The sequence below is a fragment of the Chlorocebus sabaeus genome, chromosome 13, assembly GCF_047675955.1.
Source record: "Chlorocebus sabaeus isolate Y175 chromosome 13, mChlSab1.0.hap1, whole genome shotgun sequence".
NCBI lineage: Eukaryota > Metazoa > Chordata > Mammalia > Primates > Cercopithecidae > Chlorocebus > Chlorocebus sabaeus.
In genome coordinates, this window is record NC_132916.1 from 18472733 (window position 1) to 18489489 (window position 16757).

At 40.0% G+C, this 16757-nt stretch overlaps 1 protein-coding gene across 17 annotated transcripts in view; it reads left to right on the forward strand.

Moving 5' to 3' along the window:
- SYNE1 (spectrin repeat containing nuclear envelope protein 1) overlaps positions 1 to 16757 on the forward strand; it is a 527413-nt gene that overhangs the window by 381779 nt on the left and 128877 nt on the right. For all 17 annotated transcript variants that reach the window (XM_008007617.3, XM_073022337.1, XM_073022331.1 and 14 more), the window contains 4 exons: positions 3972 to 4128; positions 9387 to 9518; positions 10081 to 10236; positions 10737 to 10946. In XM_008007617.3, coding sequence (XP_008005808.3) covers positions 3972 to 4128; positions 9387 to 9518; positions 10081 to 10236; positions 10737 to 10946 — 655 coding nt within the window. The remainder of the gene's footprint in view (positions 1 to 3971; positions 4129 to 9386; positions 9519 to 10080; positions 10237 to 10736; positions 10947 to 16757) is intronic.

Consider the following 16757-nt stretch of genomic DNA (forward strand, 5'->3'; position numbering starts at 1 on the left):
CATGAATTAATGATATCTACATTCCAAAGTAAATATGTATGTATATGTATATAAACCTTGCTAGGAAAAAGCCTGATATTCAGCCCATAACTTGCTGGCTGCTTTTCTAAGACTATAAATGTGGCTTGGTTCGTGTAAGGAAACCCCTGTGGGAAGGACATGACCTAATTCATATAGTCACACATTTGCCATATAAGGAGTAAGTACTATGTTACTTGTAGAGGGTTGACGGAGGGTGCCTTCCAAGATTACTAAGGAAAAACAACTGGAAATTTGTTGAAGTAAATATAAAAAGAAAGAAGAATAATTTTCATGGAGAACAAAAGGCTATGTTTTAAAATGTTTGCTGCTGGTGTTGTACATGTGTCAATGATTAAATGTAATAATATAAATATTAAATATTCTTCTGGTTTTATTACAGATTTTTATGTAAATACAAATGAATTAAAAGTGCTATACTATTGACTATTACCACAAAAGAAAAAAAGCAATAAAGAAATTTAACCTCATAGGATCTTCAAAGCTTTTTAAAAATAATTTTTCAAAAGTAGAAAAATTCAGATACTAATATTATAGACACTCAACTAAAGGTATCAATTATGTTTTGGCATTTTTTTCACTTGCCATTATTTTTTCAGGTATATTCATGCTGATGTGTAGATCTAGTTCTTCATTTTAACTGTTTAATAGTATTTTATTTTGTGAACATAATTTATTCACCCATTTTCTTATTGCTGGATATTGCCATTGCCATTATTATTATTATTACTATTGGTTTGTTTTTTTTTTTTTTCTGAGACAGAGTCTTGCTCTGTTGCCCAGGCTGGAGTGCAGTGATGCGATCTCGGCTCACTGCAACCTCCGCCTCCTGGGTACAAGTGATTCTTCTGCCTTAGCCTCTCGAGTAGCTGGGATTACAGGCACCCACCACTATGCTTGGCTAATTGTATTTTTAGTAGAGATGGGGTTTCACCATGTTGGCCAGGCTGGTCTTGAACGCCTGACCTAAGTGATCTACCCACCTTGGTGTCCCAAAGTGCTGTGATTATATGTGTGAGCCACTGTGCCCGGCCCTAAGATTGCTGCTTTTAGCATTGTTTAAATTAACTTCCTACATGTCTCTCAGATGGGTAAGATTCTCTGCATTATATCCTAGGAGTGGAATCCTTGCATCACAGATTTAAAGAGTTTTACTTCTCTTGAGACAGGGTCTGACTCTGTCACCCAGGCTGGAGTGCAGTGGTGTGATTATAGCTTACTGCAGCCTTGAACTCCTGGGCTCAAATGAATTTCTTGCCTTAGCCTCCAAAGTAGCTGGAACTACCGGCGATTACCACCATGACTGGCTAATTTTTACAATTTTTTTTTTTTTTTTTTTTTTTTTAGAGACAGGGTCTGGCCATGTTGCCCAGGCTGGGCTCAAACTTCTGGGCTCAAGTGATCCTCTTGCCTCAGCCTCCCAAAGTGCTGGGATTACAGGTGTGAGCCAGTGTGCCTGGCCCGTTTACAGAAATTTTAAGTCTTATTTCTAGAGACTTATCTAAAGACACTGTTGTGCTTACATTTATTCTAAGAATAATTGGCTTTGGGGTACCATAGAGTATCATCCTGCCAACACACTTGTTATTCTTTTTTGTCACTTGAGCAAAAGGCCCTGTATCAAAATATTAATTAATATCTACTATTCCTTTTAGATGACATGGTTTTAGTTAGGAGTTCAAAGGTCCTGAAAAATGAAGATCCATGGAAATGCAGCCACCCTAGGTTGTTCCTGTTTTCGTGTTTTTTCTTTTTTTTTCTTTTTTTTTTTTTTGAGATGGAGTCTTGCTCTGTCACCAAGAAGAGTACAGTGGTACAATCTCAGCTCACCACAACATCTGCTTCCTGGGTTCAAGTGATTCTCCTACCTCAGCCTCCCAAGCAGCTGGGACTACAGGTGTGCATCACCATGCCCAGCTAATTTTTGTATTTTTAGTAGAGATGAGGTTTCTCCATGTTGGCCAGGCTGGTCTCAAACTCCTGACCTCAGGTGATCCACCTGCCTCGGCCTCCCAAAGTGCTCATTACAGGCATGAGCCACTGTGCCCAGCCCATTTTCATCATTATTAACTCTCATTTACTGAGCGACCACTATTTCCCAGATAGGGTTATAGGCCTTATGCATGTATTCTCTTTCATTCTCATAATTATGCAAGGTAGATACTATCTTCATTTTAAAGATGAGAAGATTGAAGCACAGAGAAGTGAAACAACTTACCCAATGTCACAAATAATGTGCTCTAGTGAGGGTCATAATCCAGGTCCATCTCACTCTAAAAGTCAAACTTGGCTAGCCATGGTGGCTCACGCCTGAAATCCACAAATTTGGGAGACTGAGGTGGGAGGATTGCATGAGCCCAGGAGTTTGAGTTTACAGTGAGGTGTGATGACACGAGTCCACACCAGGTTGGGTGACAGAGTGAAGCCCTGTCTCAAAAATAAATAAATAAATAAAAGCCATACCAGTCTCAAATGTCAATTGCTGCCTATCTTTAAGGATGACACTGGAGGGTCTTCCTCCCATATCCCTCTGTGTCCTGTACTACCTTCCCAGGTCCTGTACTGTCTCTCTCTGTCCTGTAGAAACCTGCCCAGGCTCTATACAATCCTTCCTGTGTCCTGTACTACCTTCGCAGGTCCTGTACGATCCTTCCCATGTCCTGTACTACCTTCCCAGGCTCTGTACTATCCCTCCATGTCCTGTACTACCTTCCCAGGTCCCGTACAATCCTTCCAATGTCCTGTACAACCTTCCCAGGCCCTGTACTATCCCTCTGTGTCCTGTACTACCTTCCCAGGCCCTGTACTATCTCTCCGTGTCCTGTACTACCTTTCCAGGCCCAGTACTATCCCTCCGTGTCCTGTACTACCTTCCCAGGCCCTGTACTATCTCTCCGTGTCCTGTACTACCTTCCCAGACCCAGTACTATCCCTCCGTGTCCTGTACTACCTTCCCAGGCCCTGTACTATCCCTCCGTGTCCTGTACTACCTTCCCAGGCCCTGTCCTGTACTACCTTCCCAGGCCCTGTACTACCTTCCCAGGCCCTGTACTATCTCTCCGTGTCCTGTACTACCTTCCCAGGCCCTGTACTATCTCTCCGTGTCCAGTACTACCTTCCCAGGCCCTGTCCTGTACTACCTTCCCAGGCCCTATACTATCCCTCCATGTCCTGTACTACCTTCCCAGGCCCTGTACTATCTCTCCGTGTCCGGTACTACCTTCCCAGGCCCTGTACTATCTCTCCGTGTCCTGTACTACCTTCCCAGGCCCTGTACTATCTCTCCGTGTCCGGTACTACCTTCCCAGGCCCTGTCCTGTACTACCTTCCCAGGCCCTGTACTATCCCTCCATGTCCTGTACTACCTTCCCAGGCCCTGTACTATCTCTCCGTGTCCCGTACTACCTTCCCAGGCCCTGCACTATTCCTCCGTGCCCTGTACTACCTTCCCAGGTCCCGTACAGTCCTTTGAATGTCCTGTACTACCTTCCCAGGCCCTGTACTATCTCTTCGTGTCCTGTTCTACCCTCCTGTGTCCTGCACCGCCCTCCTGTGTCCTATATTTTCTCTGAACTCATAATAGCAACCCTCCCTAGACAAACACATTTTTAAGGTTTTGAAGTAACTTTTCTGCTATTTGCCAAAGGATACTAGTCTGTAATCATGTTATAATTTTTTATTCCAAATGTTACAATTATTTTTATTCAATGCATTTTTAAGTATCACTTCTGCACATGGTTCAGTTTATCAATGAGTAGGAATATAGTTGCTTTGTGATTGGCCTAAACATTTTTGTTATTTTTAAAGCATAAGCTAATAACCAAGGTAATCTTATTTCATTTGAGAAAGCAGGTCTGGTACACACAATAAGTTACCTATCTTATCACTTTTTTGTGCACATTGTAAACTTAGATTATTTATTCTTCTAATAGCGAAAAACCTGATGTGTTATCCCAGGAGTTGGGGATGGAAGGGGAGAAATCATCCGCTGAAGACCAGATGAGAATGAAATGGGAAAGCTTACATCAAGAATTTAGTACCAAGCAGAAACTACTACAGAATGTTCTGGAACAGGAACAAGAGCAAGTGGTATCAAATATTTTACATTATATATTAACAAATATAAAAGATGTAGAGTTTATGCTGAGGGATTATAACTGTGCAATCATCTTAATTTTCATGATCAATTTCAAACTAAGACATGAAGCCAGTTTTTCACTCTACATTTTTCTTAACAAGTCTATTTCACATTTCCCTTCATAATTATATATTTATATGTGAAAATTTGATTTCTAGACAATATTTTTCCTCAAAGATGATTAATATCTGGTTCTGTATTAGCCTAAACCCTTACATTTTAAGTGCCCTCTGATTTTGTGTGTGTTTTGCAAACTTGAAAAAGTAAGGATGGAAATCAAGGATATGCACATCTAGGACAGAAGGATTTCCACAAATCTGGAACACAATTGTGAGGCCATCTTATTTTCCATTGCCACTTCCAGTATTTAATAATTTCAGGAGATCTTAATGAGAAACATATTGGGACGTTAGTGGGTCTAGGGTAGGGAAGTGAAGCCAGTGGTCAGCTGGAATAGTTACGGACCCATCTGCGAGGCTGGTTCCTGGGAGGGATACTGTGTGATGTCGGGCTTGGTTCCACCAGGCATGCCAAATCCAAGGGAATTGAAGACAGCAACAGATGGTTCCAGGTAATGGCTATTACTTCACTCTAAGCAGAAGCCAGGGAACAACTGGAAGTCAGAGGAATTAGAAAGTTAGAGGGCAAATGAGGGAGTCAGGAACACAAGCCAGCCTGGGATGCCTACCGCAGCTGTGGCCCAGAGGAATTCTTCAGATACAAGACTAGTCCCTTGTCCTGGGCCAGCAGTGTCCATCTAGGCTCATTCCAAGTCAACAGTATTATCGGAGTGAATTCTAAAACCTTTCCTGTTGGTCTGAGGAAGCTGCTATTCTCTCTGCTCTGGCCAGAACTAGCTTAGGGGCTGGGAGAGGCTGAACTGGAAGCAAAGGGTATCAATAACTGCAGTGAACTGCAGGACAGAAAGGCTGAAGCTGACAAAGTAGGCACTAGAAAGCAGGTGCAATCTGCCAGAGTTAAGTGGAAGGAGACGCTCTAAAGCAGGGCTCCGCAACTCCCAGGCTGCAGATTGGTACAGGTCCGTGGCCTGTTAGGAACTGCACCTCTCAGCAAGAGGTGAGTGGTAGGCAGGTGAGCATTACTGCCTGAGCTCTGCCTCCTGGTTAGATCAGTGGCAGCACTAGATTCTCGTAGGAATGTGAACCCTATTGTGAACTGCGCATGTGAGGGATCTAGGTTTCACGCTTCCAGTGCAAATTTAATGCCTGATGATCTGAGGTGGAACAGTTTCATCCTGAAACCATCACTCCCGCCCCCAAGAAACCAATCCCTGGTTCCAAAAAGGTTGGGGATTGGTGGTCTGAAGGTCATGAGGTGTCCTGTCATCTGTGGGTAGCCGTGCATACGTCTCTCCAGAGCCATGCTTTCTCTTCTGTTTTTATAAAAGCACATGCTTTTGTGAACTTTCTGCCCCCTCACTTTCCCTCTCTGGCCAGGAGGCTTCTTTACCTCTGTCTGTGGAAATAGTCACCAGCTCTGCCCTGGGAAACTTAAAGCACTGTATTTCTGGAAGCAGTTGTCCCAGAATCATATCCACCCTGGCAAATGGTGCCCTATACTTTTTGTGTGGACCTCCTCCCTGTGTTTTAATTCATCCTTCCTCAAATCCCTGATAAAATGTTCCCTAGACTCGTAGCTCAAATTCCTTTTTCCTGATATGGATCTCCTGGACTTGACTGCTAGCTCTCCCTTCATGTTCCAGTATCCTTTGAATAGGAGAGGTATGTATAGTTCTGAATCAGGGACTACAGTCTTTTCTGACTATCTTAAGTTAGAGAAATCTACGATATTTTCTAGATTCCGTGCTTGCTTACTATTCTCCATTCATAAAGCACCTGTGTGATTCACTGGGCATCTACAGACCTCCTGGAGGTCTCATCCATTACCCTCTTTGATCTTCAAGAGCTGCTTTTGCTCTCAGTCGGAGCTGACACTCCAGCGTCCTCCATGCTGGACTTACTGAACAAACCTTGCCCTGCTGCCACTGACATTCCACAATACCTGGACTGTTCAAGTTTAGATTCACGTTGTATCTCCCTTGCCTTTGGATTAGAAATAAAAGCATTGAATGCTCTTTTTTAATGACATTTTTGCATTTGAGTGCTTTGTTTCAGCAATCACTGGTCATTTGCACAAAGTGCCTCACAGGTTGTTTTCCTCTCTGTGGTGTGAAAAGGTGAAGGAAAAGGAAGGGAAGAAGCAATTTAGCTGTCAGTTTCCAGGCAGAAAAGGAGTGATCATATAATGAACACATTTTAAGTTCTAGGTGTTAACATAGCTAACAACGTTGTGGTGAGGCCAATATTATCTCTACGTTGTAGACCTGGAAACTGAGGCTTAGAGAGGTTGGATAATTTCTGAGGGTCTTGGGATTAAGAAGAAGTGAATCTGGAATCAGGAGGCCAATCTCTCTGTTACCTAAGTCCCTCCTCTTTCATACCACCTTAATGGCAATTTTATACCCTAGAAATACTTACTACTTTCCTATGTAAAAACAGGTACATTTTGGCCTAAAGTTCTCTAGGTCAAAGGGCACTAATCTCTTAGAGCAATTTTTCTTAATCTGTTTGCTTCCAATGTATTTAGTGCTTCCATGCACAACAACCTTCTTGGCTTCAGGGTGAAATACAGCTCCTGCTCCTGGGAACCTATAACCCAAATAGGGAAATAGCGCATACATTTCTAAAAAAAATTAGGCAACTATGACAGGATCCATAAGCAGGAATTTAAAGGAAACAAAGGTTAAGAAAAAATAGTCAAAAGTTGCTCTGATAGGTATGGAAATTAAAGTAGCAGATTTTAAGGGGATGCCAGGTGGTGGATATCCCAGCTGCAATGGGGAGTGGGCTTGACATATTTACAGGATCATGAGTAGTCAGCCTGAAAGGTGAAGAGGTATTTTGAAAAGTCAAAAGAGACTGATGATCGGGTGCAGTGGCTCATGCCTGTATTCCTAACACTTTGGGAGGCTGAGGCAGGCAGATCACATGAGGTCAGGAGCTCAAGACCAGCCTGGCCAACGTGGGGAAACCCTGACTCTACTAAAAATACAAAAATTAGCTGCACGTGGTGGTGCACACCTGTTATCCCAGCTATTTGGGAAGCTGAGACAGGAAAATCACTTGAACCCAGGAGGCAGAAGTTGCAGTGTGCTGAGATCGTACCACTGCACTCTAGCCTGGGTGACAGAGCAAGACTCCATCTCAAAAAAAAAGGGGACTGAGTTTGATTGAAAACATGATCAAAAGTTTGAATGCTACACCCTATCATTGCCTTTATTGGGAAGCCATATGTATACATAAAAGAGTTTAGGGGAAATAGGGCTAATAATGAAAGCAAAGAGATCAGCCTAGGTCTTGTATTTAGGATGGATTATTTCACTATAGGTGTTGCTAAAACCAAGAAGAAAAATTGAGAGGAAAGCTGTGGTAAGATTTTTTTTATGATTGCTAATAACTTTCTTATTTAGTCAATTTTAAGAAAAATTACTCTATTATTTTGAAAAATTACATATATTCATTATAATAATTCACATAATGCATCCAAGTGCAAAGATGAAAATGAAAAAGAGCAATTAACAATTCCCATATACTGTAAATCAATTTAATCTTTAAATTCCTTAGTGCTCATAACCAATCCTTTTAGCATATCTTTTTAATTCCTAAATTTTAAATTTTGATCCAGCTCTCAGGAATTAATTCCATTGTCAAGTAATTTTTTTCAAGAAAACTCAGGTTCTATCATATTTGGGAGTATCAGCCAGTTGTCTCTATATTTGATGGGCATTTTTCTGTCATACTTTTATCCCTTCAGAATTTGTATCTATATTTGTTTTTGTCTTCTGGCATTGAATGAAGCTTCAGAAAAATCTAACATAAGTCTACGATTTTTTCCCTTATTTATTTTTTTGTTGTTGTTCTCTGTATGGATGCCAGGATAATTATTTAGTTTTTTTTTTAAGTTTCAACAGCTTATCTAGGCTATGTCTGATGTTGAGTGTTCTCCAATCATATTTTTCCTGTGACACAATGTACTTTTTTATATTTAAGAATCAAGGTTTGCTTTTTTATTAATTGTAGGGAATTTTTTGGTATGAGATGTATTTTATGTTGTATTTATTATATCTCTGCTTCAGGGACATCAATTATCCTTGTGTTAGATCATCTTTTTTCTATACCTATTGACTTCTTTTTAGTTGTACTGATCTCTATTTTTTAAAATTCGGATTCACTTTTCATCTGATTATTGCAAGTTTTTTCTCTATGCCAGTGATTCCATTTTCAGCAATGTCTGTTCTGTTCTCATCCTTTCTGTTTCTAAGTTATTTGTGCCTTAATGTTGTTTGTTTCATAAAATTTGCAAGCCACCTTTTAATTTAATTTTCTTTTTTATAATGTCACCTTTTGTTTGTTTTGAAACAGGGTCTTGCTCTGTTGCCCAGGCTGGAGTGCAGTGGCGTGATCTCAGCTCACTGCAATTTCTGCCTCTGGGTTCAAGCGATTCTCGTGCCTCAGTCACCTGAATTGCTGGGATTGTAGGTGTGTGCCACCACAACTGGCTAATTTTTGTATTTTTAGTAGAGACAGGGTTTCGCCATGTTGGCCAGGCTGGTCTTGAACTCCTGGCCTCAAATGATCTTCCCACCTCAGCCTCCCAGAGTGCTGTGATTACAGGCATGAGCCATCGTGGGTGGCCTGCTTAATTTTATTTGTACATAATATTTGTACATATTTCTGGTGTACAGTGTGATGTTTAGATACATGTATATAGTGTGTAATGATCAAGTCATGGTAATTAGCAGACTCATCATCTCAAACATCTATCACTTTGTGGTAGGGAGATTCAAAATCCTCTCTTCTAGCTATTGAGCTACACAATATGTCATTGTTAACTATGTTTGACCTCCTGTGTAATAGAACACCAGAACTTATTCTTCCTATCTCTCAGGCATTTTTTTTCCACTGCTTAAAAAAAAAAAAAAAAAAAAAATCCATCCATGGAAACATTGCCATTGATGTATCTGGCCACTGTGTTCAGTGGACATGGTATGTTGTAGAAGTTATATTTCTCTAGAAGAAATTTGCCTGTGGACAGTTTTTCCAGCATCTATTTCAGTGTGCGTTTCCAAATGAGAAAACTGGGACATAATGCGTATGCTCTTCAACAAGCTGCCTTTGTTTGCCTACAGCTTTATAGCAGGCCAAATCGACTCTTGTCTGGTGTGCCACTGTATAAAGGGGACGTGCCGATCCAAGATAAATCTGCAGTTACGTCTTTGCTGGATGGACTGAACCAAGCCTTCGAGGAGGTTTCATCCCAGGTAAGGCCGTGTTATCAGTGTGTTTGGCTTGGTTTATAAGACCCATGTTTTGCTTGTATTGATTTGCGTGGCCTCTGTGAGGCTGTTCCGTCTACCCCTGAGCATGAATTGAGACCCAACCCTGGGGGTGATCACTGAAACAAAGAGTCACTGGACCCTGGAGGCCCGTCCTGTTTCTTCTTTTATATTTTATTTTATTTTATTTTTTCAGACAGTGTTGTACTGTCACCCAGGCTGGAGTGCAATGGCATAGTCTTGGCTCATTGTAACTTCCACCTCCTGGGTTCAAGCGATTCTCATGTTTTAGCCTCCTAAGAAGCTGGAATTACAGGCACATGCCACCATCCCTGGCTAATTTTTGTATTTTTTAGTACAGATGGGGTTTCACCATATTGGCCAGACACCAAAGTCTTGAACTCCTGACCTCTAGTGATCTGTCTGCCTTGGGCTACCAAAGTGCTCAGGTTACAGGTGTGAGCACCGTGCCTGGCCCCATCCTGATATTTTTCCCGGATTTTCAAAAACTGAAGTTGATTATTTGACCCTGTTGTGTGTTTCCCAGAGTGGAGGGACAAAGAGGCAGAGTATACACTTGGAGCAGAAGTTGTATGATGGGGTCTCAGCCACCTCTACTTGGTTGGATGATGTTGAAGAACGTTTATTTGTTGCCACAGCACTTTTACCAGAAGAAACAGAAACTTGTCTCTTCAACCAAGAGGTAAGTTTAGTAGTTTCTGCCTGTGTGTGTATAACATTACAAAGCACTTGACGTTTTGATGGGATAATTAATTTTATGCATGAAGAAAGTCAAACATAAAACAATTCTAATAATGCAGAACATCATTGCTTGAATGCAGAATATTTCTAGTTTGCATTTTCATTCTTTGTCTTGTGTATGTAAGAGGGAAAAATGGGAAACTCTGTAGAAACACTATTATGTATCACAGATCTTCCAAATATGAAACACATGCTTTAAAAAAGTACCACATTCCTAAATAGCACTTTACAGTGCTCATTATTACTAGTGAATGAGGTAAAGTCCCTGAGAGCAACTTGCCTGAAATGTATAGAAGTATTTGAAAGAGGTTCCAGTTGTCTTAGGTCTAATTATTACTAAGCAACCAGGGAGATTTAGTTGACTTTCTATGAGAAAATAACTTGATTTGCATATCAATTCATGTATCTAAACACTGAAAAATGCCCTTTTGTCACCTCTAGATTCTTGCCAAAGACATTAAGGAAATGTCTGAAGAAATGGATAAGAACAAAAACTTGTTTTCGCAAGCTTTTCCAGAGAATGGTGATAATCGAGATGTTATTGAAGATACTTTGGGTTGTCTTTTGGGCAGGTTATCCTTGCTAGACTCAGTAGTGAATCAACGATGTCATCAGATGAAAGAAAGACTTCAGCAAATACTAAATTTCCAGGTAAGTAAGACATTATCAAAGGATACTTGACCATTCTCTAAGTATTCAGTAATAGTCAGTCATGAGTCTGTGTTACGTACCTGGTTGTTTTTTTTTTAAATGTATAATGAAGAACGAGAGCTTTGTAGAAACTGAAGGGGTTGGAATTAAAGGATTAGAAACTAAAGATTTTTTGCTCCTAGAAATGGAAGGTTGAGAAAACCACCCACTTCAAACTAAGGATGGAATAGAATTATAAATGCAATCAATAAAAGTCAAATTTATGGCTCTTTATAAGTATAATTTTTAATTGCTAATACTGGAGCTTAAACACACTGGGAAAGAATATGCAGAAAATGGCCGGGCGTGGTGGCTCATGCCCGTGATCCCAGCACTTTGGGAGGCCAAGGCAGGCAAATCATTTGAGGTCAGGAGTTTGAGACCAGCTTGGCCAACATAGTGCAACCCATATCTACTAAAAATACAGAAATTAACAGGGTGTGGTGGTGCAGGCCTGTAATCCCAGCTACTTGGAGGCTGAGGAAGGATCATCGCTTGAACCCGGGAGGCAGAGGTAGCAGTGAGCCAAGATCATGCCACTGCACTCCAGTGTAGGTGACAGAGCAAGACTCCATCTCAAAAAAAAAAAAAAAAAAAAAAGTCTGGGTGCGGTGGCTCAAGCCTGTAATCCCAGCACTTTGGGAGACCCAGACGGGCGGATACAAGGTCAGGAGATCGAGACCATCCTGGCTAACATGGTGAAACCCCGTCTCTACTAAAAAATACAAAAATCTAGCCAGGCGAGGTGGCGGGCACATGTAGTCCCAGCTACTCGGGAGGCTGAGGCAGGAGAATGGCGTAAACCCGGGAGGCGGAGCTTGCAGTGAACTGAGATCTGGCCACTGCACTCCAGCCTGGGCGACAGAGCGAGACTCCGTCTCAAAAAAAAAAAAAAGATAGTATGCAGAAAGTGTTGGAATATAGAAAGGGCCATAGACTGTAGTACCTAAGAGTCTTTGAAAGTGAATATGGTCTAATTACTTCTACCTGTGTTAAAATGCATTACATTACTTTCCAATCCTAACTCCTCAGACTTACTGCCTTTTAGCCCCATGTTAGAATTCTTATGCATGCTTAGGAAACTTTTCCTATGACTATATACTGGAACAAATGCAAAAGCTGCTGATAAACTTTTAGTGCTGATTTTTCATTTCTAATAAAAAGCACCCTTTGGGAATACATAAGTTTTAATTGTATGTTATTTTTAACCATCATGAAAGATTTTATAAAATAGAGACATGTCATTAGGGCCAAGAGTTTAATGTAGAGTTTTGATTTGCAAAAAAACCAAAATACTACGAAGTGTCAAATAAATGTAGCATTAACCAAGAAACACGGAATTTTTATGACATTCATTCAGAGGCACAAATCACCACTGCCTTCCGGTAGTCCGCATTCTTAAACCACAGAGTAAAACTATCACAAACATATGAGTTTCATTTTTTTATTCACAAAATATTTTCTCATATTCCTTGGCTTTAATCTTTGCAACATCCTGCAAACATTGTTCTAGTATTAATTTTGCAAAGTCAGAACAGTAAAAATTAAACATGTAGTCTCCGAAGCTAATAGTCTGAGTTCAAATTCTGGCGTTGTAACTTACTGCTGTATAACTTTAGCAGCTTGACTTTCCTGAACCTTGGTATCCTCAACTGTCAAATCATACTCATATTAATTGCCTCATAGACTGTAGTGAGGATGAAATGAGTTGAGTTGTGTTTAAAATGCTCTGAACAGTGCCTGATACATAGTAAGTACTCAGCAAGTGTTGTTATTGTTATTAATGATAGTATTATAAGAGATATAGGATCTAAAACCAAGAGAAAGATTAAATTACTTCAATGTTACTCAATCATTAAGAACTACAGCCAGGATTTTACTCAAATAATTTTTTTTTTGTATTTTATCATATTAGAGTGATCTCAGGGAAGATGGAGAATGTGGGCCTTCATTAGAGTCTCTTAAATTTTATCCAATATCCTTTGCCAGTTGATGGTACCAACAGCAACTCAGTGTTGTCCCTGAGTTAGTGGCGCTGCTCTTCAGCAGTCTTCCCTGTTAGTTACTACCCCCAAGATGATCAAGTCAGAATCCCTGAATACCTCAGCAGTCCCTTTTGCTCTCATTCCCCATATCTTTTGTGGATTGCATTTAGTATCTTTAGTACTTTCATACTTTTACATTTTATTAGTAGTTATCACCAATCACAGTAAAATATGAATTAGGCATGAATGCTCTGGAACTCATTTTGTTTGAAGGATCTAAGAGAATCATGGAATTCTCTTTAAATCACATTCTCTATTTTACTTCTGCCAACAAGTTTCTATTTGTTTGTGGCCAGATCACGAACAAAAAGACATTTCAAAATATTTGCGTTCCAATTTAGTTGAGAGAAAGTTTCCAATGTTAACTTAATTAAAGGTCAAGTCACAAACCATTTTCTTTTTTTTTTAACTTTGCATCAAACACCTGGTATGCTGTCAATCCTCAGCAGTTACTGGAAGGGTATGCCTTCATTCTGCATTTAATCTTTGAGGATTAGCTTTTACCAGACTGCTAACATTATTCTATACCAAAAAGGCTATTTGAGAAATGCGTAGATGTTATGTAGATGTACATTACATATATAGAATCACGATAAAATCAGTTATGAACTATTTTGTATTTTTAAAAGTTTTACCAATGGATGTAACCTCAAATGAATTCCTCAAATATAAAATTGTGGATTGCAAATTATTTTAAAAACTGGAAAATGAAGTAAAGAATTCTTTAATGAATGAGTGAGGCAGCACAACTGATTTTATTTATTTTATTATTTATTTATTTATTTATTTTTGAGACAGTTTTGCTGTTGTTGCCCAGGCTGGAGTGCAATGGGGAGGTCTTGGCTCACTGCAACCTCTGCCTCCCAGGTTCAAGCGATTCTTCTACCTCAGCTTCCCAAGTAGCTGGAACTACAGGCATGTGCGCCATGCCCACCCAGCTAATTTTTGTATTTTTTAGTAGAGATGGGCTTTCACTGTATATTGACCAGGCTGGTCTCAAACTCCTGACCTCAGGTCATCTGCCTGCCTCTACCGCCCAAAGTGCTGGGATTACAGGTGTGAACCACTGTGCCTGGACACAACTGGTTTTTAAGCCTGTAACTTTCTACAAATCTGTTTCTCAGTGGCTAGAATCCTGCTCTTTTTTGCCCTGCCAATAATTCCAGTGACTATAAGAAAAAAAAAGTGATGTATTTTATGTTTGTAATATATGGATACCTTAGTTAGCCTGTTGTATCACAAGTGTAATAATACAAAAACAGTTAAATTCTTTGCATTTTTATTTTTAAGAAAATGTCATTAACCATGTGATTTCTAGCACCTCTTAAAATTTTTATTTAGTAGTTTTAAAGTCAATCATATTCTTTGCTTTACTATCTTCTTGGTTAGTCTCTCCCAATAATTAGTCTGACTTCCAGAAATATGAACTCTGTGTTTCCTATTACCCTGAGTAGAACATAGTTAAGAGAGAAAATATGCTATTAAAAGCATACAAATGGGCCGGGTGTGGTGGCTCACCCCTGTAATCCCAGCACTTTGGGTGGCCAAGGCGGGTGGATCACCTGAGCTCAGGAGTTCGCGACCAGCCTGCACAACACGGTGAAACCCCATATCTACTAAAAATACAAAAAATTAGCCAGACGTGGTGGTGGGTGCCTGTAGTCCCAGCTACTCGGGAGGCTGAGGCAGGAGAATTGCTTGAACCCAGAAGGCGGAGGTTCCAGTGAGCCGAGATCACGCCACTGCACTCCAGCCTGAGTGACAGAGTGAGAGTCTATCTTAAAACAAAACATAACAAAGCATTAAAATGGCATATAGAAAATCTATATATGCACTCTTCATTTCTGACCCATGTTATTTTATATATGCTTAGCTATTCATTTAGATTAACTGGACTAATGTCATTATACATACATATGTAGATAATGTCGGCTTCTGTTCAAATGAATGCAGGACATCTTTTACTAGGCTTAAAAACAGATAAATGTGTGATGGTTTTAGTGGCCCATGTGACCTTCCCTGAACACAGGTGAATGATATAGACCTAGTAACTCATATGTAAAACTATTATTTCTAGTATTTTTCCAGGGCTGTTATTATAATTTCCTATTTAGTTAGCCACTAGGCTTGCAGGTTGCTTTGAGTTTTGGTTAGTGGCAACTATTCTGGTTCTCATGTTCAGCACTATATTTTCAATTTTGTATTTTTTACTGCACAGTGCACCCATTATTTGGCTTTTAAGACCTGAATTTGCATTATAAAGCCTTCACGTGTTCTTACAGATATTTTTCTTGGTACGATTATCCTTCTCCTCATTAGACAGTCAGAATGATTGCATGTAGGTGATGTGTGTGATCAGGCCCTGGTGAAGAGGTCCTGAGTTGAGCTTTAACCTCTGATGAATATATGTTTGCTGACTATTATGAAATAGAACTTATTTGTTGATATTTTAGAGAAAAAAAATAATTTTTTTTTTTTTTTTGAGATAAGGTCACCCAGGCTAGCATGTAGTGGCATGATCGTAGCTCACTGCAACCTCAAACTCCTGAACTCAAGGGATCCTTCCACTTCAGCCTCCCAAGTAAACAGGACTACAGGCATGCCACTGTGTCCACTTATTTTTTTTAAAAAAATCTTTTTGTAGAGACCGGGTGCACTTTGTTGCCCAGGCTGCTCTTTAACTCCTGGCCTCAAGTGATCTGCTTCAGGCACCCAAAATTCTGGTATTACAGAGATGAACCACTGCACCTGGCCTAATTTTTTATAATTTAAATATCTTCTAATTTATTATTCCCTCTGGAATTAAGTACCAACATTCTAATAGTTGTCTCCTTTTTGTACAAATCTAACTCAATATGAATATATTTGGACATTTAAATGAGTAATATTTTTGAACAAAATACCTAACAAGATCTTTTTGTGTTGTCTCTTCACATGTTTTTGGTCATCATGGATAATATTTATTTTCTAAACTTCCGAATGTCTTTTTAAAAGCTTGTGCAAATTCTCCAAAAATAGAAGAAACTGGTAGAGTAATGGGAGGAGAGGAGAGAGCAAAGTGGAAATCATGATTCTTAGGAATCATAGGCCGGGCGTGGTGGCTCACGCCTATAATCCCAGCACTCTGGGAGGCCGAGGTGGGTGGATCACGAGGTCAGGAGATCAAGACCATCCTGGCTAACACCGTGAAACCCTGTCTCTACTAAAAAAATGCAAAAAATTAGCCGGGCGTGGTAGCGGGCGCCTGTAGTCCCAGCTACAGCTACTCGGAGGCTGAGGCAGGAGAATGTCATGAACCCGGGACGTAGAGCTTGCAGTGAGCTGAGATGGCGCCACTGCACTCCAGCCTGGGCGACAGAGTGAGACTCCATCTCCCAAAAAAAAAAAAAAAAAAAGAATCATATTATTTCCCAAATCAGGATAACACCTACAGGTTATTTCCCTAGATAAGAACCATTAACATAATATTTCTGTGCAATATTTGAATGTGCTCATTTATTTCAGATGTGATGAGATTAGAGTGACAAGCATTGCTTTTTACATGTATGGTTCAGCTTCATTTGTATTAAGTAGAAAATACTTTGGGTAACAGATTCTTCAGGAGTCAGTTTTAGCACATAAGCAAATTGTTACCAGTTCCTTTTACTTCCCTGTAGCACAGTATTGTTTCTCCTGGAAATTAAATTTCTATGCCTCTATATTATTTGTTAGAATCTGTGTTATATTT